The sequence below is a fragment of the Chelon labrosus genome (assembly GCF_963514085.1).
Source record: "Chelon labrosus genome assembly, chromosome: 4".
Lineage (NCBI taxonomy): Eukaryota > Metazoa > Chordata > Actinopteri > Mugiliformes > Mugilidae > Chelon > Chelon labrosus.
In genome coordinates, this window is record NC_140340.1 from 11622814 (window position 1) to 11648385 (window position 25572).

Genomic DNA, 25572 nt, shown 5'->3' on the forward strand with positions numbered 1-25572 from the left:
CATCCCGTAGCCGTCAGAAACAGCGTCACAACTCTACGCAGAGCCTCTTCATTCATTTCATCCCAGATATATCACATTGTTAAGGGAGAAAAGTGCTCACAAGAGTACGAACTAAAAGTAGGAAGCTGTCTCTAAAGCGATGCCGACATCAAAACTGTGGAGCGGGGGGGATTTTCTTTTTCATCTGCAAACTGTGAGGACGGATTGTCCTCAAGTGGACCCCAAACAGAGGTAGAACTGCGAGGATTAGCCGGATCCGAATATAATATTTCAACATAAATCAATTAACTTCACACACTGAATTCCTGGATAAAGCTCCTCTGTAATCTTTTCTGCGAGCATAAGGAGCTTTCCGTCAACACATTAATTCTGCCCTCTGCCAGGTCCGGCTACTGTGACAGCAGGGAAGGAACATTACTACAGCTTTTCCCTCCTTTATTTTTTACTGAAATAAGGGAACGCACTATCCTGGCAAATTCCCTCACCCAGTCCTTGTTATATAACCTTTAATATCACACTTTAAAACATGATCACTGTTTGAAGTTCATGTAAAGTCTCAGTGGAACCTTAGCAGACATTATCAGCATTTAGCAGCAGCCGTGAATTCTCATATATATACCGTTTGTTAGTCAAACAGACACATGGAGTCTTATTTGCTTTCCTCTCACAGCTTTCTAGATAACTAGACATCTTCATCTGCCCACCGCTTTTTCACTTTTTTGGATGCGGACCAGAGCCGTGCAGTCCTTAATGTCTGATTCTGTGCTGCCTCTCTGGGGAAGCAGGTGTGATTCCAAGAAGAAAGAAAAACAACCACACTACATATGGCACACTCGTGTCATCACAGGTGGACGTGCCATAGGTCGCTTGTACTCCGTTTGGGGGGGAGGGGGGAGGGGTGGAGAGGTGACCCCTTACCATCTGGGCTCAATCCTGTCCGCCTGGGAGAATAAAGTCACAGATCTGTACGAGTCATTACTGACTGCGGGGCAACCTTTTACCCCGCCGGCTGAAGATTAATTTTGCAGTTTATTACAGAGTGAAGATTTAAAAATGTGGTTCAAATTCTGGACTTTGCAGCGATAACCAAATGTAATCAGGGTCAGCGGGAAGGCAGCGGGAAGAAAATTCACCGCCAGACTTTGCATGGGTGGATTGAACTCGAGCTTCAACAGCTTCGCTGCCGCCAAACTTTTCTCTCGAATTCACCCGAGTTAAGAGTTCGCGCAAAATGTTGTTTACATCCCCCGTGTCATCTATCACATGATCAGAGCCTGCATATAAAGAGGCTGGAGAGAGACAGCTTTCACGTCGTGATCTCTATATTTAAATTGAATTTAGTTTAATGAAGATGAAATTAGCGTCTTTTCTATCGAAACTGAATGCCCAGTCGCCAAAACTGGAACACTAAATCAGACTGGGGGCGGCCTAAATATTTTCAACTTTGTCATACCAGAACCAAGCACCTGGAAGCATTGGTTTGGACCAGCAGTTTACTGAAGGTGAAGTGGTGAATGGTGATTTATTTTTTTATTTTGTTCACACAAAGTAAAGGAAGAATTAGCCACGCACGTGTCTGCAAACAATAAACACGACGGCACCTCCAGAAACGATGTCTTTTTAAGCTCTGGGCCTGCAACAGCCAAGGCTGCAATAAAGTTGCGCGTGTGTCACTGCGTTTGCGTGCGTGTGTGTGCAAATTGCTGAGTCAGCATCCGACAGAACAAGAGGGCAAGAGCAGGACAAGAAGTCTGAGTCAAAATCTCCAGAGTCCGGCCTTAAAATTCTGCTGCCCTGACAGCCTGGATAGCTGGCATGAAACCCCTCTCTGTTTCTTCAACTGTTACCTGCAAGTTCCCGTCAATTACTGTACAGCGGACAACAGCCTCCCTGTAAGTGCACGCTCCAGACACCTGTCACTATTAGCATGACTATTTTTTTTTTGTGCTAAATTGGTTAAAACATATCGTATAATGAAGATTCCGCAACTATAAAGAGCATGATAATTCACATTACACAAAAAACATACAGATTTGACTTTCTTCCAGCCGCCCACTGCTGAGACTCAAGCAGAACTAAGAACTAATCTAAGTCTAAGTATAAGAACATGTGCTATGTAGACAAAAGGCACTAAAATTTAAGGAACATTGCGTCTTTCCTGAAACATATATCCCGTTTACTCAACATGCCACCTGACACACAGTAAAACTGTGGCACTGAGAAGGTCCTGAAGAGTCTGGGCATGCACCGTTGCATTTGGTCATTGGCCTTACAGTCCTCTGATTAAACTATCAGTGCTACTTACGTTCCCAGGACTTCTTTGAAGTCATAATGCTCTTTGATGTCTGATGTCTTCTTTTTCCATCCATTTCCTTCCTCTCCAAGAGGCATCCTACAAGACTGGTTGGAATCGCCACACTACAGCTATGGGGGGGGGGAAACAAGAACATCACTCAAGAGTATGCACGAAGAGGTTTGCGACCAGCCTCGCGTAATCAAACGAATCTAAAATGTAATCAGTGATGGCATCCCTGATTAGAACGGAGACTTCAGTGGTTTTATTGTTTTTAAGGCAACAGATATGTGTATTGTATATGAAGACTTTTTAACCACTTCCTTGTGTTATCTCTTTACAAACACAATGGCACAATATGGTGATAAAAATGAATGATGTTGAAATAAATATTTTACGAAAACATTATGCCACAATCTTTGCTTTCCTGCCATGGTTGCTGTGCGTAATTAAGGGTGTTTAAAATGCAAAAAGTATTCAGCCCAAGCATTTTTTTTTTAATAGATTGGCTGACTGCTGTGCCTGCTGCCTAAAACCTTGCCCCCATTAAAGGAACCATTGATTTTCCTGATTAAGTAATTATTGCTGCTCTTGCTTGCACTTTTAAAAGCAAGTTGAACTGCAACGAATGACAAGACAGCAACTCAGAAGAATCTGTGTCTTCCTTGATGCACGGTGACAAGAAGATCAAATAAATTAAAACACCAAGGCTGCATGCAATCTAGCTTTGCAATATTTGCTCTTGAATTGGTAATTGTTTCATCAAACGGAATCCGATTGCAGACGCAACTTTTAAAGGCTGCATTGACAAAATGGAGCACAGAAACATTAACAGGAAATAGACCAAATGAGCTTAGAGAACGATAAGAAGATGTGCAACCCCAACATAAAAAAAAAAAAAAAAAGCCACACCACACAACAGACTTCTTCTTCATCTTCTGACAACAATAAATAGCGAACACTGACAGCTTTAAAGTAGGGCAAACAGTGCAGTGGCAGAGACACTGTGCCAAAAAAAGGAACCATACATACAGTCGCAAAAACAAACGCATGGTCAGTAGGGGCAAGACAACCAGCTGGGGAACCTGCCTGTGCTATATTTAACAAACGTGGCTTCAAACAAATAGGTTGCTCTGAAGAAATCTACACTTACTAAAAGATCCTGTCAAGTGGAAACTCTATTTCGTCTGAGTGACCTGCTCTGCGTTAAGGCTGCAGGGCGTGAATGACAAGGAAGCAGGGAGTTTGAATGGAAATGAAAACGTTTTGCCGGTGCAATATGTCTGCGGAGTCGGTCTTTTAGTGTGCATGTGTGCGCGGTGGCGATCATGCAAGTATATAGGCTGCATAAATAACAGGCGGTGTGGGTGTGCAAAAGCATTATACTGCAGCGCTCAAGGGTATGGCAGTCAAATGAAGGCAGCATCTTTAGGTTAAATCGGGAGGCTGCGGACATGGAAGCGCGCCAAAGCCACTTGGTCCAGTAGCCAAAAGAGAACCACGGGGTTGGTCGTGCGTTCAAATAAACATAGAAGTGGAGGAACAGAACATACCTGAATGGCGATCTGTAGCTGTGATGTGTTCTCCTTCCCTCTGGGAGAGCGATGTGGTTGCTGTGCTTGTGCGCAGCGCTGGGTCCGCTCAGACTTGCTCCTGACGTCAAGAAAACCAGACGTCTGTGGACGTAGTGCACCATAAAAATCACTCACTGTTCTTCTCTGAACAGCGTGATCTGCCACTCACCTCATGCCAGTCGAGCCACCGTCTGTTACATGTGAAGGGCTTTATTTATTTATTTATTTATTTATCTGTACATCTGCTTGTTATGCTCCGAAATAGCTCCTTGCAGCAGAGAGAGGGGCTGGGGCGCATGCTTTAGCAGAGTGTGCAGGTTATGCAGACAATTTAGGGGGGCTTTTTCAGAGCTGGCATAACGTGTCAGTGTGAATAATTGATCAAAGAGCAGTGCGTGCAAGAAGCGTGCATACAGTGGAAGTCTTACTGAAAACATGCCCCTTTGAATGACAGAGGATTTGTGTTTTTTTGTTTTTTTTTCTATGGAGTAGGCCTAATATAACTTTCAGGGCATTAAAGCGCTCCTTTTCCACTGATCTTAAGGCAACGCCCTGCTTCCTTCCTTATTCTCTCACAGCTCCACATACTCCCACACTTTCCAAAGCCCACTCTGGCACCGGCTGTCACATGTCGGCCTGTAAGATGTAATCAGACAAAAGACAACTATAAGCCAAGGGATGTGGACAGATGGCAATGTACAAAAAAACACCTACAGGCTCTAGGATGCCAGGAAATTGAGGCCTATTCTCCATCTCTCTGACAGTCTCATTTATCAGTCACCTTTGGTGCATTTGTCCTGCAATACTTTATCTGCCTCTCCCATAAGGACCAATGTTGTCCACATACTGCACATAACAAGAAATGACAGATGTACTTTCCATTTTTTAAATAAGAACTGTACATCCTGTTGCAAACAACAGATTATTTCTTTCCATCCTTCCAAAAACTCCCCATGTCGCTTCCCAACTATAATTTTATCATAGTAATGAACAGGTGTAGGCATACTTGCTAATATAATATGAATGCAAACATAAACTCCCATTTATGGTATACTTATACACATATATTTAGATTCACAGTGTCTACAGGCTCTCTTTTAGCCTCATTTAAACGGCTAAGGAGACCACACAGAATTGCCACATTTGTACAAATGACACGCTAAGTTTTGGGTTCTGTAACAAAATATTTTTTTGGGGAAATTGCAGCCCTGTTGCAAACCATAAGCACTGAACACTGATTCAGACTTTGATTGTGCTCAGCATTCATGAGAATTTTGTTGTTGACAAAGTTCAATGCAAATAAACACCTTTCTTCTTCTTCTTTTTTTTTTTTTACTTTGACACCCCATCTTTTTAACAGGAAACGTCTGTTTCATGAACTGCACACACTACTGACACTTCAAATGTCAACTAACCACGTATGTGTGAAATAAAGACACACTTAAAAAGAAAGACACAGTGACGGTATTAGTCCATTAAAAGCACGACTAATAACTGGGGAGTGCAACGCTTTTTTAAAAAAAAATGCTAAACACTGGGTTTATGTTGTGTGTTTTGGCACTTTGGCTTATTCTTAGGTGTTTTGATATTAATAATTAAAATACGTGTATTGTCTAGTGCGCATCTTCTGTCAATAGCTGGCACATATTAGCGGGTGCATTACCACTCCTGACCTGTAGGGGTCAACACTTCCCCAGGCGGCGCTCTTTTCTCTCTACCCCGCAGACGCGATACAATCTTAACTTCCGGTCTGGAGTTTTCAAACAACACTAGCTAGCCAGTTAGCCGTTACACATTTTTGCTCAGGGAATTACGGCAAACTTTGCTGAGATTTGGGTAAGATTGGTTTCTAAAAGTCAGTTTGTTTGCACACTTCTCTCGGGACGCATGTTTTTCCAGCAGATTCAGAATGTTTAACCTGCTTGTGTAGTTTGAACAGCGGTACGCCAACGAGGATAGCATGCTAACAACAGCTTTACTGTTTGCTTTGTTTCATACATCCAAGCGCTGCTAATGCTAATCGACTACTTGTTCTTATTTCATCCTCGTTATAAATGGGCGACGTAAACAACGGGCAATCCCTTTGAATTAAACTAACACGGTCGAAGTCTACTTCAACTTAAATATCATTTTTTTTTTTTTTGTTTTCGCAGCTAGCGGGCTAGCTTGTTGTTAAATCGGCCAGCGATGTCATCGAGCTCCAAGAGGAGACGAGCCACTTCTCCCTCAAGCAGTATCAGCGGAGGAGGAGACCTCGATGATACCTCCTCTTCTACTCCTGGAAGTGGCAGGAAACGAAGAAGGATATCCAATGTTCCTCCAGTAGATATGGTACGTCATTTTATTAGATGATTTACAGCAATGCGTGCATGAGTGGTAACGACCCCCCACCTTACTTGAAGTGTGCATTTGAAACAGCTGATCTTTATTTATTTTTCTCCTCCAGGTCGCTGTATGTCATGAGCTGTTCAATGCTGTCAGGGACTACAAGGACGATCAAGGGAGGCAACTTTGTGAAGTTTTCCTCAGGGTACCAAAGAGGAGGTATTGTAACAAGAACTCCAAATCATGTTTAAGTTCTGCAGTTAAATGACACCAGCCATTGTGTGCAGTACATTTCAACATTTATTATTACTGAGATCTGACAATCTGACAAATATGTGGGATTATTAATACACAGAATAATATTCAAACTCACGCTGATGCTTTATCTCCCTCGTACTCTTCTCTCTCTTTTGCAGGAATCAGCCTGATTATTATGAAGTGGTGTCCCAGCCGATTGATATGACAAAAATCCAATACAAACTGAAGTCAGAGGATTATACTGATGTGGAGCAGCTTACTGCAGATTTTCAGCTCATGTTCAGGAATGCCAGGTCATTTTACAAGGTAGAATGGAATCAGTGCTTCTTTATTCCTACTGCGTGCTGTGTGTGTTTGAAATGATTTAAATATTTAGTTTACTTAGTACTTCTATTTATTTATTTATTTTCACAACCAGTACTATCATTGCTTCATGAAGTGTCAATGCTTTTTTTCCAGAGTGACAGTGAGGAGTATCAAGCTGCGTGCAAGCTCTGGGAGGTATATCTGCAAACAAGGAACGAGTTTGTGCAGCCTGGAGATGGAGATGATGATGATGAAGATGGAGATGGTGATGACATGATGGATAATTCAGGACTACCAACTGAAGATGAGGTCAGTTTTTGTCTTTATTACATGCTTTGCTGAGTTGCCTCGCATTTATAGTTGTCCCTTATTATCTCAACGCACAAAAATTGTTTTGTTTTACTGAATTAAACGTGTGTTCTAAATTAGAGGCGTTTTGTATCATGTGGATTAATATGTTTTTGAAGGAAAATTGGTTTTAATTTATGTACATTTACCTTTTAGACCTCCGCTGGCAGTTTGAAAGAAGTGCTCGAGCAACTCTTGGAGGCTATAGTGTCATACACTGATCCTTCAGGGCGTGTGATCAGTGAACTCTTCCAGAAACTGCCCTCCAAAGTGGTAAGTCTAACAAAACCCTTCATTCATACGTGTATCATTTATACTTCCCTCAGAAGCCCTGTTCTGCATTTCACGACTATGAATCTCTTTCCTAGCATTATCCAGACTACTATGCCGTTATAAAGGAGCCAATCAATCTGAGAATGATCGCTCAAAGAATACAGGTAGTCCATTCACTTCCTGACTGACTGCTGCGATGTACATCAGTTTAAAATGTTTCGTGACTGATGAACTGCATGGTGTTTTATTCTAACCAGCACCATTTTATTTTATTTGCACAGATGGGATTTTATAAAACAGTCAATGCCATGGCCAAGGACATAGACCTTATGGCCAAAAATGCCAAAACATATAATGAACCAGGATCTCAGGTTTTTAAGGTAAATTCATTTTCTTGATTTTGTTCCGTGTAAGATGAAACTACCCAAATACTGACAATCATAATCTTATTTTGTAGGATGCTAACACCATTAAGAAAGTCTTCATCCAGCGGAAGACTGAGCTTGAACACGCGGAACCCACTAAATCAAGTCTTCGCATCAGGTATTAAACTGAAATTGCATGGTTTTAAGTGTATTCTCTTTGTGAAAATGAAATTATTACCAGACGAGATGCTTCTTAAAATGTACTTGACGTATCCTTGTGTCAAATGCTGTTCAGAAATCGCAGGTCTGGCCAGGGGGATCAACTTTCTGGTGTGAGCGTAGCTCTTCAGTATGGCTCAGAGAGCGAAGACGACCCTGTGCTCTCGGGTAAGTTTTAGCAATTCGGGTAGCAGGGACATAAATCTGTTGTTGGAAAACGGGTTACAATGTATGTGTTTGCAGGCTCTGTGTGCTACGATGAGGGAGAGTCGGAGGCTGAGAGCCAGAGTTCGAGCATGGAGATGAGCAACCCTATCTTCCAACTGTATGAAGCTGTGAGGGGTGCCAGGAATAATCAGGGCCAACTCTTCTCTGAACCCTTTCAGCAACTGCCTTCTCGCAGGGAATATCCCGACTATTATCAGCAGATAAAACATCCCATCTCCCTGCAGCAAATCAGGTCAGGACGACTGTCACTTTGTTTTGTTCTCAGGTCAATTTTAGAGAGTCAAATATTCTAACCAATTCCAGAAAAGGTACAAATGTTAAAACTTTTTTTTATTTTTATAGGGCAAAGATGAAGAATGGCGAGTATGAAAGCGTGGATCAGATAGATGCTGACCTCAATCTGATGTTTGAGAATGCAAAGCGCTACAACATGCCTAACTCAAGCATTTACAAACGGGCCTTAAGGCTCCAGCAGATTATGCAGGTAATGACTAGTGAATTAATCTGTGTCAGGTTTCTGCTACACAGCTGTTTCAAGGGAAACATATTATTGGAAACAAACATCTGTCTGTTGTCTCCATAGGCAAAGAAGGGGGAGCTTCTAAGACGAGATGAAGAAGACGGAGACAGCATTCTGTCTGCAGGGAGCATCAAGAGGAAAAGGTATTCCTTCTTCTATATTTATTGCTATTATTGTTTTTGACAATGAATCATTTGTTGTATGCCGACTGACAGCACAAAGGAATACATTTTTAATGTTCTTTCAGTCAGTGTCTCTGTGTTGTCATCCGGGCTAATTCTTATCCTGCGTTTTGTTTCTGTGAAGCCACAAGAAAAATGTCAAAAAGAACCGAATGAAAGCCTTGTACGCTGCGGTGACTGAGGCCAGGGAGGCAGGCACCGGTCGACGTCTCTGCGATCTTTTCATGGTTAAACCGTCCAAGAAGGACTACCCTGACTACTACACTGTCATCCTCGAACCGATGGACATGAAAACCATTGAGCACAACATCCGCAACGAACGCTATGTCACGGAAGAAGCTCTGATGGATGACATGAAGCTGATGTTCCGTAACGCCCGGCATTACAACGAGGAGGGATCTCAGGTTGGTAGTGTGAATATGTCAAGGATTAGATAAACTACTTAAATATAATTTGTTTCTTCTGACATCCCACTTTTCGGTATACGTAGGTATATAATGATGCTGACATTTTGGAGAAGATACTGAAAGATAAGCGCAAAGAGTTAGGTCCAACACCTGAAGAGGAGGATGTGGGATCTCCCAAACTGAAACTCAGTAAGTGTGATCCTATCAGTGCATTGCACGTTTCTTTTAATGTATTGCAGCGTTACAGATTTTTCCTGTCATGCAGTCTGTGGACTTACAGAGCCCATCATAGCATAGTTTATGTTTGCATATTTCTTTGGTAAACCAACCAATCTATGAAGTTGATTTGTATTTGCATGTAAGTTAGTATTTGATTGGATCATAACTATACATAATGTCCTGGTTGGTCAGCTTTGGCATATTTATTTTGATAGATTCATTTGATTTTATATACCCTGACTTTTTAGACATGAACAATGTATTTGCTGGCGGTATTTCCAAATCCTTGTGTTATGGCCCATGGGTTTTCCTTGCATCAGTCCAAACTCGTCATTTAAAAATAATGGCTAGCTCATAGATTATTAAGAACTTAAATTCTATTTTTTATATACAGGAAAGAGTGGTGTGTCTCCAAAGAAGTCCAAATACCTCACCCCTCTTCAGCAGAGGCTGAATGAGCTCTACGATGCTGTTCGAAACTTCACCGACCGCCGAGGTCGCCGTCTAAGTACAATCTTCCTCCGCCTGCCCTCTCGTGCCGAGTTGCCCGACTACTATGCTACAATCAAGAGACCCATCGATATGGAGCGCCTGCGGAGCCACATGGCGGCAGGTCGTTACCAAGATGTCGAAGCTCTGGCGGAGGATTTCGCTCTCATGTTCAACAATGCCTGCATTTACAATGAGCCCGAGTCTCTGATCTATCGGGATGCTCTAGTGTTGCACCGAGTGCTGCTGGAGACACGCAAGCAGCAAGAGGGAGGGGAGGACTCTGGGCCTCCTGCTGTGGGGTCACTGGTGCGAGAGCTGATCAGGAACCTGTTTGTGTCCGTGATGGGCCACCAGGACGAAGAGGGCCGATGCTACAGTGACTCACTGGCTGAGATTCCTGCGGTGGATCCAGCTTCCCCTGAAAAGCCACCACTTAACTTTGATGTCATCAGGATGAATGTGGAGCGCGGCCGCTACAGGAGGCTGGACATTTTCCAGGAACACATGTTCGAAGTGCTCGAGAAGGCAAGGAGGCTAAACAGGTACGACAACCTATTCTGATAAAGCTGTCGGAGTAGTTACTCTGTGGAATAGTTTCTGACTTTATACATAAAAATGAAGAATCTGCTTCACAAAACCACAGAAACAGCAAATATTTGCCAGCATCTGTTTTGTTTACACCAGTAGAGCTTCAACTGAAACAGATGCAGAAACAATGACCAAAGCACTGCATTTATTAGCTGTCTTCAGCTGCCCACTGAAGGATAGGAGTAAGGCTGCAGCTGAGTGGTAGAAAACTATTCTGTCGCTTAGTGGTAAGAGAGTTCAACCTTGAAACGCTGCCTGTAAATCATCATGCTTTTCTTTTGTAAATATCAAAAAAGGAAAGTTTCATTTTTGTACCTTTGCAGGGAAGTGTTGGTATCTATATACATAAAAATAGGCTATATATTCACATCTTAAAAACGGTTAATTTGCGACACTGTGTGAAACTGATGTGGGCCAGTGTTTTCCATAATGTTTTTTTTTTTTTTTTTGGCTTTGCAGGACAGACTCTGAGATATTTGAGGACTCGGTGGAGCTGCAACAGTTTTTCATCAAGATCAGGGATGAGCTATGCAAGAACGGAGAGATCCTGCTGTCCACTGCGGTCAACTACACGTTCAAACACCTGCACAGCGACGTAGATCAGGAGAAGAGGGAGAAAATTCCCAAAGAGATTGAGGAAGACAAGCAAAAGAAGGAGGAAGAGGAGGATAAAAACAAAGGTGTGTGTGTGAACGTTTGGTATAATGCACAGGTGTGGAGAATATTACATATGTTAACATGTTATTCATTTGAAATCATTATTCATTTCTCATGTTAAGAAGGCGAGAAAGCCGAGGACCTGCCGGGAGAGGAGTGGCAGTCGGAGTCGGAGTCTGAGCGCGTGTACAGTCAGGACTGTAGCTTTGAAAACTCGACCTACCACGTGGGAGACTTCGTCTACGTTGAGCCTTCAGAAGCAAAGCTAAAGCCTCACATTGTCTGCATTGAACGTCTCTGGGAGGATGATTCTGGTAAGAATCCTTTTTATTATTATTATTTTAGAAATCTATTCAAATAATTATATACATGCTGTATTTCATAAACAGCCAGTGTTGTGCTTCCAAATCATCAGCAACCAAAAGGAAAGATTTCAATTTTATTGTATTTCAATTCAATTCAAAACACTTTCTTTGTCCCTGATGGGCAATTAAAAGACAGAGTAACAGCGAGAACACAACACAACATGTGCAAATTGCAAATGACACGGGAGGTGTTGTCCAGGTATTGCAACTGTCACTGACAAAGCTCTTAGTGCCGAAATGCTACGTGCAGTCAAGAGATATTCCTTGTGATTTTTGCAAACGCATCCATAGAAATCTTGTTTTTTTTTTTTTACATTTAGTGAATATTAAAATACCCATTTTGCTAACATGAGCTTGTCTATGTGTGTGAAGGTGAGAAGTGGCTGTATGGCTGCTGGTTCTACAGACCAAGCGAAACCTTTCACTTGGCCACACGCAAGTTTCTGGAGAAAGAGGTCTTCAAGAGCGACTACTACAACAAAGTGTCCATCAGTAAAGTGCTGGGCAAATGTGTGGTCATGTGCGTGAAGGTGAGTCCCTCTGGAATAGGTGAACCACATATAGAAAACAGTTTAGTTTAATGTAACACGCAAACCTAATCATGCCTCTGGTTCCTGTTTTAGGATTATTTCAAAATGCAGCCCGAGGGCTACAGAGCCGAGGATGTCTACGTGTGCGAGTCCCGCTACGCTGCCAGAAATAAGTCCTTCAAGAAGATCAAGATATGGGCCATGCCCGAGAGCTCTGTGAAATTAGTCCCTCGGGAGGTGCCTCTGGCTGTTGTCCGTGTAGCTTCCATGTTTGCCAAGCCCGACCAGGAGAAACTGGCAATGTCATACACGGAGAGTGGCAGTTTTGTGGAGAAGGTAAGGCGGCACCGTGTTTTCTAGGGTTTGAATACTGCACTTCATAGTACAATCTATGGTGAAAATGTAGATTTCATGTAGATTTTGAATAGTTTTAGTGTGATTAGGCACATTTTTTTGAGTTGCTTGTGCTGTAAAATCAGGACACTAATCTTTTGGTTAAGTTCAATATAAAGGAAAACTTTGGAGTCCAGGGATAAATGTAAAATCCTGGAGTGTATTGTTGCCCAGCACAAACACTGTCACTTGGCCTCGACTACAGGGATTAATTAACTCGTAGATGGGTGCCGTGCATGTCTTAACAAGAAGCCGGGTGGAAGATGAGTATTTATTTCCAAGAACAAAACTTTGTTTATCACAATACAAGTAAACAGCTGAGTCCTCTGTGTGTGCTGCGCTGATGTATTTAGGAGAAAGAAGATGTCCCGATGGAGATGAGCGGAGCTGAGCCCGGCTGTCAGCACTATGAACAGTTGCGCTACAACAACATGTGGTTTAAAGTGGGAGACTGTGTTTACATCCAGTCACATGGTCTGTCAAAACCACGGGTTGCCAGGTTGGTGAACGTATATTTTGCTACCTAATGAAAGAAGGCACCCTCACTGAGAGGTGTACATGTCACGGGAGTTACTGGTAACACTGCTCGCTTGACTGGGTTTTGCAGGATGGAAAAGCTGTGGGTGCAGAATGGAACAGCTTTCTTATTCGGACCCATCTTCATTCATCCTGAAGAAACTGAGCACGAGCCCACGAAGATGTTTTACAAGAGAGAAGTGTTTCTGAGTCACCTGGAGGAGACTCTGCCCTTGACCTGTGTCATAGGTATTGCTTTGACAACAGAGCTTCTGTTCACACATCTAGTGCACTCTTCATGTACTGCATTGGAAGGACTATTTCAACATAATGAGACTGAGCTAAGAAGTTTGATATTATTCTCTGACATGCTTAACATAATGACAATAACTAGGGATGCACCGAATATTCGGCCACCGAAACTTTTCGGCCGAAAATGGCCCAAAAGTGCATTTTCGGTTTTTTGGTTTCGGCCAAGAATTTTCATTTCGGTGCATCCCTAACAATAACTCAATCTACCTTAACAAAAATGAAGACGTAATTTAACATTTTATAGTGTGTTATGTTATGTGTTGTGTATCTACCAGGCTTTTCCTCGACTGAGACCAGCAACTTCCCGGCCTCTTTCATACGGCTGTGGATTCCAAAACAAGTTGTTCATAAGTCTTTACGAGTTTTATTCTGCCTGTCTCCTTTTCCAGGAAAATGCACGGTGTCCTCATTTAAGGACTACCTGTCATGCAGACCTACAGAGTTTTCAGAGGACGACGTCCTGCTGTGCGAGAGTCGCTACATTGAGAGTGAGAAGCAGATGAAAAAGTTCAAGGGCCTGAAACGCTTCTCATACTCCTCCAAAGTGGTGGAGGATGAGATCTACTATTTCAGGTTTGTCAGTGAAATAGAGCACTCTTTTGATTCCGAACGGAACAATTTCTTTCTCTGGTTTGTATTATTTATTTATTTATTTATTTCTCTGCTATTGTTAACAGGAAATTGATAGTGCCACAGAAGGAAGCATCACCGTTTTTGGATAAGAAGATTGATGAGCTTGAGCTTAAACTGGCTGATATGGAGGATGCAGATGATGATATGGAGGACATGGATGACGAGGAGGAGGCTCCAGAGACACCGTCTTTGCCTCAGATGCAAACCCCTCATGCAGTCGACATGGACGTTCTGCCATACACGCCTTCACAGGTACCCTACATATCCAAAGACCTTAACCCAACATTTGCACATCTTGTGACCAGAGACTTAAAACAGCTGCTGAGAGTATTAAAAAATGCACATGACATGTTTTTTTTCTTTGTCTTTCTTTCATGAAGGTCACTCCTAAAATAAAGGGCCTGTCAAAGAAGGAAGGCGCCAAGAGGAAGATCAACATGAGCGGTTACATTCTGTTCAGCAGTGAAATGCGAGCCGTCATCAAAGCTCGACACCCGGACTTTTCCTTCGGGGAGCTGAGTCGACTGGTCGGCACAGAGTGGAGGAACCTCGAAGCTTCCAAGAAAGCGGAGTATGAAGGTGAGATAAGGGCCCGCACGGAGTTAAAAGTCCTTTTTATGTGAGCTTGAGTCAACAATTTTCTTTTTGTGTGTTTCAGAGCGTGCAGCCAAAATAGTCGACCAGCAAGACCGTGACAGGCCGCCCCAGAAGCAAGCGTCCCCTAGAGCAGGTACCCCAGTAGGGGCACTGATGGGGGTGGTGCCTTCGCCTAGCACTATGGGAATGATAAACCAGACCATGACACCTGTGTCAGGTAACCCCTCTCAGAGACAGCACGAGTGTTTTGACAACAACGCAGCAGGGAAATGAGGCTGGACTGTTAAAAACCATAATCCCTTTAATTTTCTAACAGTCTAAAACATATTTATCCCAGAGCTACATTTTTTTCAAAGCTACATTTTTGCTTCTTTTATTTGCCGTTTCGTATTGTTTCATTTATAGTTTTGTTATCACTAGCTTCATATCTTGAGATTGCATGACATTGACTGCATGATTTGTTTTCAACCATGAACGCCTTTTTTTCTTTAAAATTTCATTTAACGTACATGCTTGTGTTGCTAACATTCTCAAACCTATTTTGTATTGTCTGCCCCTTTCACACACTGAACCTTAAACATCACCAGGTTTGGTTATTTTGTGCAGGGGGTTGGTTTCTGTCATTCACACATGCTCACACACAGTAGGTCTCTTATATAGCACATGTCCATGTGACTGGATACATACAAATTATGTATCATAAAAGATATCCATTTTGAATTTTCAGAGTCTAAATGATTGATTTTGATCAAAATAAAACATACACTTAGCTTGATGATGATATGAAATCAGGAGCATTGTAACACTCGTAAACCTTACACAGGTATATTGCTGTTTCTGTTCCCATTTGAGATGTAGTTATACAGACAAATCTAACATGCCATTAGGACTTTATGGCATAAGGTACATGTGTGAAAGGGGCCATTGTGTGCAGTAGTAGTGCATGTTATTATAGGCTGCATGTCACTCATGCATGGATGTTGTTGTCCTCACCTCCTCTTCCCAAAGGCATGATGGGAGCTTACGGCCCACCTTACATGCCCATGCAGGGCCCCCATGAGGGCTTGCTGAGTGTGGCCCCAATGCCACCTCACCCTGCAGGGGGTCCTCACCTGCTACCTCACCATCTCCAGCAAGGTATGCCTGGGTACCCTGGCATGCCTCATCAGGGTAAGGGTCACTGTCCTTGCCACACCTGCTCAGTCACATCCAGTCGTGTCTCTCCTGCTGGAGGGGTTTACCTGGTCCACAGGCTGCGCAGCCTGATCTACAGTCTGAGCAGTCAGAGTTCTCTGGTCTTCAACATCTTCTCTCAAAGTGTACTCACATCCCACACCTAAAATATACAAAAGCCACATTCACACATAAACATGTAATGCATGTGAAATCTGACACTAGAAAACTAACATTCAACTTATAGTTAAAAACTAACATTTTATTAGAACCAGCATGATTTTGGTTTAGCACACTTATTTATTCACTTAAAATTTAAGCTAAATATTGTCATTTAACAGGTATGATGGGCAGCGGTATGAATGGCATGGCAGGAAGTCCAGCAACAGGAAACTTTATGCAACAGGTGAGCCCCAATCCGGGACATGCCCAAACATAGTGGTTTTAGTGTAGTACATATAGTATGTATAACTTTACACAAAAAGTCTGCATGCTAACAGAAAGTTTGTCATTGTCTGCTTTTAGCCTGGGATGTACAGCCCAGGACAACATGCTCCTCCACCATATCCAGGACAGGGCCAATTGGGCCAGCCCTCACATTTGCAGCCCACCACTCCAATGTTTGTGGCTCCACCACCAAAGACCCAGCGGGTGCTCCACTCAGAGGCCTACCTGAAATACATTGAGGGCTTACATTCAGAGTCCAGCACCATCAGCAAGTGGGACCAGACTCTGAAAGGTGGTGTTAAGTCTTTTTTTTGGTTTTACACAATGCACAATGATTACCTTAAGCGCCTTTTTTGTTTTTCAGTATTTGGAAAATGAGTGAATTTTATTTACCAGCTTACCAGAATAAATACTTTAATGAAAACCCCTTCATTTTCATAACAGCGCAAAGACGAGATGCTCACCTGACCAAAGAGCAGGAGAGTCGGCTGCCAGCTCACTGGCTGAAGAGCAAAGGAGCCCACACCACCATGGCGGACGCGCTGTGGCGTCTGCGTGACCTAATGCTGAGAGACTCTCTTAACATCTGTCAGGCTCACAATCTGTAACCTCTAGGACATATGAACCACTCGACTCACACACTGCTGTTGTCCTTAAGTTACAGAGTTTAGGAAGCATTATAGACTGTTGAAGCAATATTTTATAGTGAGTCATGATCAATTTTATATTTATTAGCTAACATAATAAGCTTAATAGTTAATTGTGTGTGCATTTCATTATTTTATTTTTTTTTACACCATTTGAATTAATAGCTCTGCAAAACTTGTGATTTTTGGCTTATTGATACGACCAAAAATAAAATTATGAATACACTGTGTAGATTGTGTCTTTGTTTTTGTGTTTCACGTTTCACTGAATCTTGATTTATTTTGGAAAGTTGTTTTATGGAAGTGCTTCCGGCTTGTGTGTGTGTCACTTCCGGGCTAGAGAATCAAGATAGTGCCATTCTCTTTAGTGTTTGCCCTGTCTTCCCAATGTCCACCTCTTCACTGCCCGCCTTTTGATATAAAAATTACATACATTAACGGTTTAAAGTGGCCATTGGCAAAATCAAACGATACTGTATCAACGTATCTTATGGAGTAGCAAAAAAAAACTGAGCACAAGGAGCGACGAGGTGAGGTTTATTTTGTCTGCTGACTTGTCTGGGTTAGCAAGCTAGCGGTTTTACCGGCTGCTCCAAGACTCACTGGGAATTAACGTGGCGTGTTTATTTAATTCATTTAGTAAACCGGTGTCAGGTACCGCTGCTAATAAGTTACGAGTTTGCCTTCACGGCTGTACAAATGTTACAGTGTTATGTTTTGTTTCTGTTAAGCATGACCCGTTATGTCTGTCCCTGCTACTGTAGCGAGTAAGCTAGATAGCTAGCTAACTGGTTAAAGCTCGGCTAGCCGGTGGCCTGATGTCATGAAGAGCATGTTAGTTTATATCGTTATGACAGTGTTGTCTGCTACACCTATACTACCAAATCATCAGGAAGCATGCAGGTCCAGTGATGTGCGAGAAACTCCTTTGTGTAAATATTTGCAAGTGGTTGAAGATCACGTCTTTGTATCAGCTAACTGTGTAGCATACTAGGTAAATATGTAAAAAAATAAATAATCCGAACCTATGTGTAGGTTAACATTTCATCAGCAAGTTGGTTAATGTTGTGAAGCAACGTTTAGAAGCCTGACGTTTATGTTAAAATCCGTGCATGCATATTTTAGTTCACAGCTTGCAAAGGCTCCAAGGGCCCAGCAACACCCACCCAGACTGAAAGACACCTCCCAACTATGCACCATGAAGGAAAACAATACAGTTATTCATTTCTGAGATTGGCAGCATCCTTAAATGACAGCCATGGTAACACATGTGTTGTTGGTGGTAGTGTTCATGCCACCTGTCTGGTTAAATTGTCTGTCCCCTGCTCTGGCTGTCTTTGACACATAATACAGTAACTGCAAAATGTTGGTAATGGTCAGGTGGGGGAACAAATATGTGTAAGTTTCCAGATTTTTAATTTGCCCAGTGGTGCTGTCAAATAAATGTGACTTTAAATTCAATAATGGTTAAAAGTCTTAATGAAGATAACTCGACAAGGAGTTGTCACTCGTCATGTGCAATTTCTGCACAAGGGCTCAGCATCTGTGATTGAGACCAACGTGGACAGTGCAGGAATCAGAGATGAACGAAAATCTGGTTATAAACATCATATTTTGATGCAGTAAGACCACTGAACTGTACATACAGTGTATAGTCTAGGTTTTATTTTATACTGCATTGTCCTTTTACTATATTCAGACAAGCCATCAATGATGCTGATTGTACACTGTAAAGAACAAAATACTTTACAGTGTACAATACATGTAAATTGCAGAAACAGTTCACAGAATTTATTTACATACCCCAATTATCAATGTAACTGATTGAATATTGAACCTTGGTTTTGAAGGTGCGACTGCTTACCCTGAAGTGTAGTTGCTCATTTGTTAGCAATGTTGATTCACTGCAAAAAGTACTGGCTGTGAACATGATCATACTAATCATAATAATACATCACACTAAAAGTCAGCAAACATGATAGGGACTCCATTTACCTCTCTAAAAGACTAAAATGTTGTCCTTCTCTCAATATGCAGATACTGGTATATCTCAGTTTTCTGTCTTTACATCCTCTTCTTTCCTTTCTCTCCAGGCAGAGCTTACATTCAGACCTCCTCACGCCACACTCCCTTCCACACTGTAAATTTCTTACTGTGACTTCAACCTACAATTGACCAAGCTACAGCAACAAGGATGTCTCAGCTCCAGTTTCAGTGTCCAGCTACTCCCATGCCTGCTGTTTCTGCCCCACTGCAGTTGGGGCAGCCACAGCCCGGGTACAGCATCCCCTGTGCCTCAGGCACTCTACCATCGGAGAGCGCCAGCCAGCCCATCAGGAGCTCCGCTCTCCCTGCGGGCTCAGCCACTCCCTACAATACCACCACAGGTTGGTTTTATTAGTTTGTTGTTAAATAATTTACCTTGTTTGAGTTACATTAATATGTTATTTTTTAAGTTTTGGATCTTCAATACTAATTGTATATTTGTTAGAACCACACTTAATATTTATCTTGCATACGTCTCGCATGCCTTTGGCAGATGGTACGTGTGCTGGATGTAAGACTTTGTGGCTTGGAACAACCTTTTGTATTGATGTTTGCGATGATACCTGTTGCTTATTTATAATGAGCATTTTGGATCTTTTTGTTTTGGCACAGTATCTAACATGGCAAACCCTAAAGAGAAGACCCCCATGTGTTTGGTGAATGAGTTAGCCCGTTTCAACAAGATCCAACCTGAGTACAAGCTGCTTTGCGAGCAAGGACCAGCTCATTCAAAGGTGTGGAGTGTAACAAGCCAGTGATGTAATGCCCTTTACGCTGTGTGTTGCAAGTTTATGCTGACGGCAGAGAATCTTTTCCAGATTTTCTCAGTGAGGCTCACACTGGGAGATCAGCATTGGGAGGCAGAAGGGACCAGTATTAAGAAAGCCCAGCATTCAGCTGCTGCATCTGCTCTTGCTGAGACTACACTCCCCAAGCCCACTATGAGGACTCCCCGCAACACAGGCAAGCCCCCAGGTGGGATGTTCCCACTGGCCCCATTGCATTTTCTAATTATTGTTAACACTTTTCAGAAAGCAGTTAGCAAATACATGTATTTATCTTGGGTTTGTTTGCATTCGCCTTTTTGTAGTAGATGGCATTACACATACTATGGAGTTGAATGCACTATGTATGAAGCTTGGTAAAAAGCCGATGTATAAACCCATCGATCCATATCCGGGCATGAGACCACCACCAAACTTCAACTACAATGTCCGTGCTCCAGGGCCATACCAGCGCTCTATGCAACAGTGAGTTAACTTTACCTGGAAATTTGTAAAAAAAAAAAAAAAACGATCCCATTTTTAACATTTAAGTAATTTTCCAGTGTAGAACTGGTTGCATATAACATTCTTGTGTGTTCAGGTACTACTACCCATTTCCACCAGTGGGACCAATGTTATACCACATGGAGCTCAACATAGGAGGCCAACAGTTTTTTGGGAAGGGACGCACGCGGCAATTGGCCAAACATGACGCTGCTGCCAAGGCCATGAAAGTACTGCAAAAGGAGCCAATACTGCAACAATTGCCAGCGGTGAGAAATTAAAATGCACGCTCAGCATGAAATAGTTTCAGGCAGCTTTTGTGCAATCTGAAAGACTTATTGCTTTTTTTTTCCCTCTTTTTTTTTTAATATGTTTTCTTCTCTCGACAGATGAATGGAGAGCCCGAGGAGGAAAACTTGAACAAATCAGAAATCAGTCAAGTGTTTGAAATTGCACTTAAACGCAATTTACCTGTCAACTTTGAGGTTTGAATGGATTTGTGTATATCTTCCAAGGTCTTTATAAGTCAATAGTGTTCATTATCATGTTCACAAGGTGCATGTTCCAGCCTGTTATTTCATCCAGTTTAGTTAAAATATATAAATCCTGGAGTTGTCACTGTTGTTTTCCAGGTTTTAAAAGAAGATGGCCCACCTCATATGAAGAATTTTGTAGTGCGTGTTATAGTTGGGGAGTTCACAGGAGAGGGCGAGGGAAAAAGTAAAAAGATTGCAAAGAAGCTGGCAGCAGCAGAGGTCCTAGGGGAGTTGAAGAGGCTACCCCATATACCTAGTGTGGAAAAGACGCTGCCACGCATCAAAAAGAAAACCAAATCTATCATCAAGGTAGTATGACTTTTTAACGGGAGTTATGAGGATCATTAAAGACCTAAAGACTCTTCACTTAGTAACGATTACCCTGTCATGCCAACAGCTGCAGACCAGCCCAGAATATGGCCAGGGAATGAATCCCATTAGCCGCCTGGCTCAGATCCAGCAGGCCAAGAAGGAGAAAGAGCCCGAGTACAGCATGGTGACAGAGAGAGGTCTACCACGGCGCAGGGAGTTTGTCATGCAGGTGAATCATCTGGAAATGAGGCACTCTGGCAGCAAGACTTATGCCACATCTGTCCCTGTTTACTCTGTGTTTGCTTGTTAATTTCACATCTCTTTCATCTGTGTATTCTGGTCTAGGTGACAGTGTGTGGCCAGTCTGCAGAGGGAATGGGGCCTAGTAAGAAGGTCGCCAAGAGGAATGCAGCAGAGAAAATGCTGGAACTCTTGGGATACAAAGTGCCTCAGCCTCAGCCCCCCAAACCGGCCCTCAAAACTGATGAGAAGGTACTTGTAGACCTTTAGCAAACAGTTCTTGTAAATACGTCAGGCAGGGTCATGTTTATCTATGTAACAGCTTGTGTCTTTTTGCAATGTTTAGACCCCAGTGAAGAAACCTGGTGATGGGCGCAAAGTGACCTTCTTTGAACCTGGCTCAGTAGAGGAGGTGTCACTGAGTAAGTAGAGTACATTCAGATATTCTGATGAATGAAACAAATGATACTTGAGGTAACATACTTTCTTCTTGAAAGGCTCAAAGGATGAGGAATTCCGCCTGCCTTACCTGAGCCACCAGCAGCTTCCTGCAGGTATCTTGCCCATGGTCCCCGAGGTGGCTCAAGCAGTCGGGGTCCTCCAAGGATCCCAGTCAAAGGACTACAGCCGAGCCATTCCAAACCCAGGCAAGGCCACAATCTCTGCCATAATTGCCAATGAGCTGCTCTATGCGGGAACATCCATGACTGCTGAGACTATCCTGAAAAACAAAAATAACCTGAACCAGCTGCCCCACGGACCTCTGACCAGGCCCTCGGAACAGCTCAACTATCTTGCATCTGTGCAGTGCCTGCAGGTAAACAACAGTGTATTCACCTTCATAAACCTTGACTAAAAGTCAGCAAAAATTAATGTTATAATCTTCTTTCAGGTGGAATACAAGGATTTTCCCAAAAACAATAAGAACGAGTTTGTGTCACTGATAAACTGCTCCTCCCAGCCGCCACTCATCAGTCATGGAATCGGGAAAGATGTAGAATCCTGTCATGATATGGTGAGTGTTTTTAAAAAAAACTGTCAAGTGTCCTCCTCTGGTTTAACACTTAGCGACAAAGCATACGTCAGATTTACATGGCCCTGTTCACACATGGTGTTTTGGGTGATCCAATCACAACTCAAAGTACAAGTGTGAACGCACCCAAGATGCACTGATGTTCAGTGACTAAGATAATATTTTTTTATGTTTAATGTGATACTTGGTGTTTAAAGCTGACAATTTCTGGAAGTTCCAAAAAGCCCATTGAGATCTGCATTGATCAGCCACAACATTAGGACCACTGACAGGAGAAGTAGATAACATTGACCATCTTGTGACAATTCCATGTTCTGCTGGGAAACTTTTGGACCTGGCATTCATGTGTGGATGTTACTTAGACATGTACCACCCACCTGAATCAGACCAGACACCCCCACCCCATAGCAATGGGCAGCAGCCATCCCCAGTAGGATACAGCCTGACACAGGCACACACACAAAAACGATTTAGGAACAACTAAAAAAAACATGAAAAACGGCACAAGGTGTTGACCTGGCCTCCAAATTCACTAGATCCCAAAGTGATCATCTGAGGGATGAGTCACAGAGACCCCTCCCCTCAACTCATAGGACCCAAAGGCCCCCCACTAACAATATTCTGTTGCAAGACACCACGGGACACCCTCAGAAGGCCCATGTCCATTCTCACAACTGTTTCGGCGGCACAAGGGAGACCCTACACAATATTAGGAAGGTGGTCATAATGTTGTGGCTGACTGGTGTATTATGATTGCATTAAACGGCTTTAAGCTTGATTTACCTGGAACACACCAACTCAGTTTATATGTTTTTTTTATTATTATTTCTTCTTCTACAGACTATGGACATCCAGTCCTTTTTATTTGCTGTTACCAAGACAATGGAATAATACTCAGTAGAGTTGTACCTGAAACAGATTAGCTGAATAATACAAAATGTTTTTCACCTTTACAGGCTGCACTGAATATATTGAAGCTGCTCTCTGAGTTTGACCAGCAGTCAAACGAAAGGACAGGAAATGGGCCAGTCTCTGGGTAAGCTGTGTCCAACACTGTCTTTCTGCTTTCTCTACTCGTTACACACCTACTTATTGTAGCAACAATCAAAGTACTCAGTTCGGATATAAATGGACATAAATCAAAGTAGTGTCTCGAGTCAAGAAAGACTTCCATAACTTCCGTTACTTTCTTACTCTTAGTGTTACTTACGTAATTAAATTAAAGGGGAATTCCACCAGTTTTAAGTTGAGGGCCCAGTTTAGAGAAGGAAGGAGATTGTGTGGAACAAAAATGGTACTTTTGGTTCTGCTGCATCAGATAGGCTTTAGCTGTAGTAGTGAGGCTAGATTTCATATAGCGACACAGCACTACTGTTTGAATACTGAATATATTCCGATCGCAGTCTACGTGATGATGCCCACAAAATGCTTTCTGGGATAGCTGGCTGTCCCAAATCCACAAAACTTACGTCCCGATGCATCCGCGATGTAACGGTCAGATGCGTGCTTTGATCTGGAACAGCGCTTGGGCGGCCGGTGATGACGTCTCACAAGTAGAGACGACAACACATGCTGATTAGACGCTAATCGTGATTTATTTTCCCCAGGTGTGGCAAGCAGGAAATGGAAGGTGACTTGCACCTCAAACAGGCTAACTCAAGCACATTGGCACAGACCTTGGATGGCACTGTTTAGAATATCATGTTTGGTTGTCTGTAAAAGCACTAGAGAAAACTCAGACACTGTGTTCTTAGTTAGATTTAGAAGGCTACAGGAAGCATCCGCCACTGTAGGCTCTAAACCACCACTGTCCATAGCCATTGTTACAAAATGTCCACAGTTAAACAAGATTGATTGGACACATAACTCCTCTCTCTTGATGTTGTTTAATTGTACACATTATTTATTTTTCTGTTGCTCTTTAGAAAAAGTAGCTGCATCCCAGTCAACGAGTGGGGAGGGGGTTTACTCGGTTTAAAAAAAAAAGAATTGAAATAACTAACTGTGAACGCTGTTTTGTTTTGAGTAGAACCCGTTTTCTCTTGGCGAGACCCGCTAATCCTTGTTTTTAAGTGTTTTATGTTTTATCCCCCCACTGAGGTAGTTCATTAAAGAGCGATCTTGTTCAAGTTTGGACCTCATTGTTGTCTAGGCTGCAGCTGGCGAACCTCTGTTGATTTTCCTAGAGTGCTTTATATCAACAACCACAAGTGAAGTGTTATCAACATTACCATGTAGGGCTGGGAAGAATTTGTGGTTCAATGTAGCGTGTGACGTAACGTGATGTTGTCTGTTGCTGTGTGCGACGGGGGACGTGTCCCCGTTGCATCGGTTTCATTGATACTCCCTTTCCCTCCCTTATGTCAACCTCCCTTCTTTCTCCGCTCCTCATGGTAATTAAACTGATGTGCTTACGTGCACAAAACAAAGACTTCTAATGTCTCGTCTCTTTCTTAATTTTTCCAGCTGTGACACCTTTTAATATTCTAGTATGTGTACAGGTAATCAGTTACAGCTTAGCTAGCACAATGGTAATATTGGAAAAAATACAACCCATGCAGAAAATAAGCCGTTTTTAAATTGTTTTGGTACTAGGTCAGTAGTGAGTAACTCTCATTTGACAGATTATCTTTGTTAGCTTTTAGCATTAGCTTTGTATTGTGCTATGCTTATGGTGCAACCGTGCAATTTCTTGAACTATTGGGATTCCCCTTCAAACACTTTATATAGCAAGATACAAGACTACGTTTCCTTTATTTAAGAATTTAACCTTTTTTTTTTAAGATCATCATCAATTTATCTTATATTAGTAATATGTATATATATTTTTATAGAAGAGGAGTGAGTTGTTTTTATTCTTACTTGAGTGCACAAACATGCCCTCATTCTGGAGCATTACACAGACAGTTACAGCTCTACATTGTGCTGCAGCAAATGCTTCATCATTAGTCACACTTGCTCTCCAGCATGAAACTAATTTTGGGCAGCGATAACGTTTCACTGCGTCGTGCTGTCATGTGAGATTAGGAGAAGGAGAGGTAAATAACACTGACCATCTTGTGACAATTCAGTGATCTGCTGGGAAACCTTTGGACCTGGAATTAATGTGGATGTTATTTAGACATGTAGCACCTACCTAGACCAGACCCACCCCCACCCCATAGCAATGACACCCAGCAGGATGCAGCCTGACACAGGCAGACATGCGAAAACATTTTAGGAACAACTAAAAGAACATGAAGAACAGCACAAGGTGTTGACCTGGCCTCC

General features: G+C 42.5%; 3 protein-coding genes across 6 annotated transcripts in view; 2 read left to right on the plus strand and 1 right to left on the minus strand.

The window, feature by feature from the left end:
• Positions 1-3962, minus strand: part of camk1a (calcium/calmodulin-dependent protein kinase Ia) — a gene marked incomplete at its 3' end in the record, with an annotated part of 17166 nt that extends 13204 nt beyond the window's left edge. The window contains exons 1-2 of the mRNA XM_084543445.1: positions 3847-3962; positions 2306-2424 (exon numbers count right to left, since the gene is read on the minus strand). Coding sequence (XP_084399571.1) covers positions 2306-2391 — 86 coding nt within the window. The 5' untranslated portion in view covers positions 2392-2424; positions 3847-3962. The remainder of the gene's footprint in view (positions 1-2305; positions 2425-3846) is intronic.
• Positions 3963-4932: 970 nt separating this feature from the next.
• Positions 4933-17097, plus strand: pbrm1l (polybromo 1, like). 4 transcript variants are annotated; one of them, XM_084543711.1, is made up of 30 exons: positions 4933-5703; positions 6021-6198; positions 6314-6411; positions 6609-6756; positions 6910-7065; positions 7261-7377; positions 7473-7541; positions 7659-7757; positions 7835-7920; positions 8038-8129; positions 8205-8421; positions 8532-8673; positions 8773-8852; positions 9016-9295; positions 9382-9487; positions 9912-10551; positions 11057-11277; positions 11377-11568; positions 11992-12149; positions 12243-12485; positions 12896-13041; positions 13150-13307; positions 13760-13943; positions 14048-14255; positions 14384-14582; positions 14662-14817; positions 15609-15737; positions 16115-16179; positions 16299-16512; positions 16665-17097. In XM_084543711.1, the coding sequence occupies exons 2-30, from the start codon at positions 6055-6057 to the stop codon at positions 16826-16828; spliced, it is 4911 nt and encodes a 1636-aa protein (XP_084399837.1). In that variant the 5' UTR covers positions 4933-5703; positions 6021-6054; the 3' UTR covers positions 16829-17097. The 4 variants fall into 4 exon arrangements, with proteins under 4 accessions (XP_084399837.1, XP_084399835.1, XP_084399836.1 ...); XM_084543709.1 differs by having other exon boundaries at positions 4934-5703; positions 15609-15770; XM_084543710.1 differs by having other exon boundaries at positions 4934-5703; positions 11380-11568; positions 15609-15770.
• On the plus strand, positions 17097-24733 carry stau1 (staufen double-stranded RNA binding protein 1). Its single transcript, XM_084543713.1, has 15 exons — positions 17097-17397; positions 18961-19254; positions 19526-19647; positions 19732-19876; positions 20004-20163; positions 20279-20450; positions 20571-20666; positions 20814-21026; positions 21115-21258; positions 21375-21521; positions 21616-21691; positions 21767-22086; positions 22162-22284; positions 23259-23338; positions 23910-24733. The coding sequence occupies exons 2-15, from the start codon at positions 19062-19064 to the stop codon at positions 23995-23997; spliced, it is 2079 nt and encodes a 692-aa protein (XP_084399839.1). The 5' UTR covers positions 17097-17397; positions 18961-19061; the 3' UTR covers positions 23998-24733.
• The last annotated feature ends 839 nt before the right edge of the window (positions 24734-25572 follow it).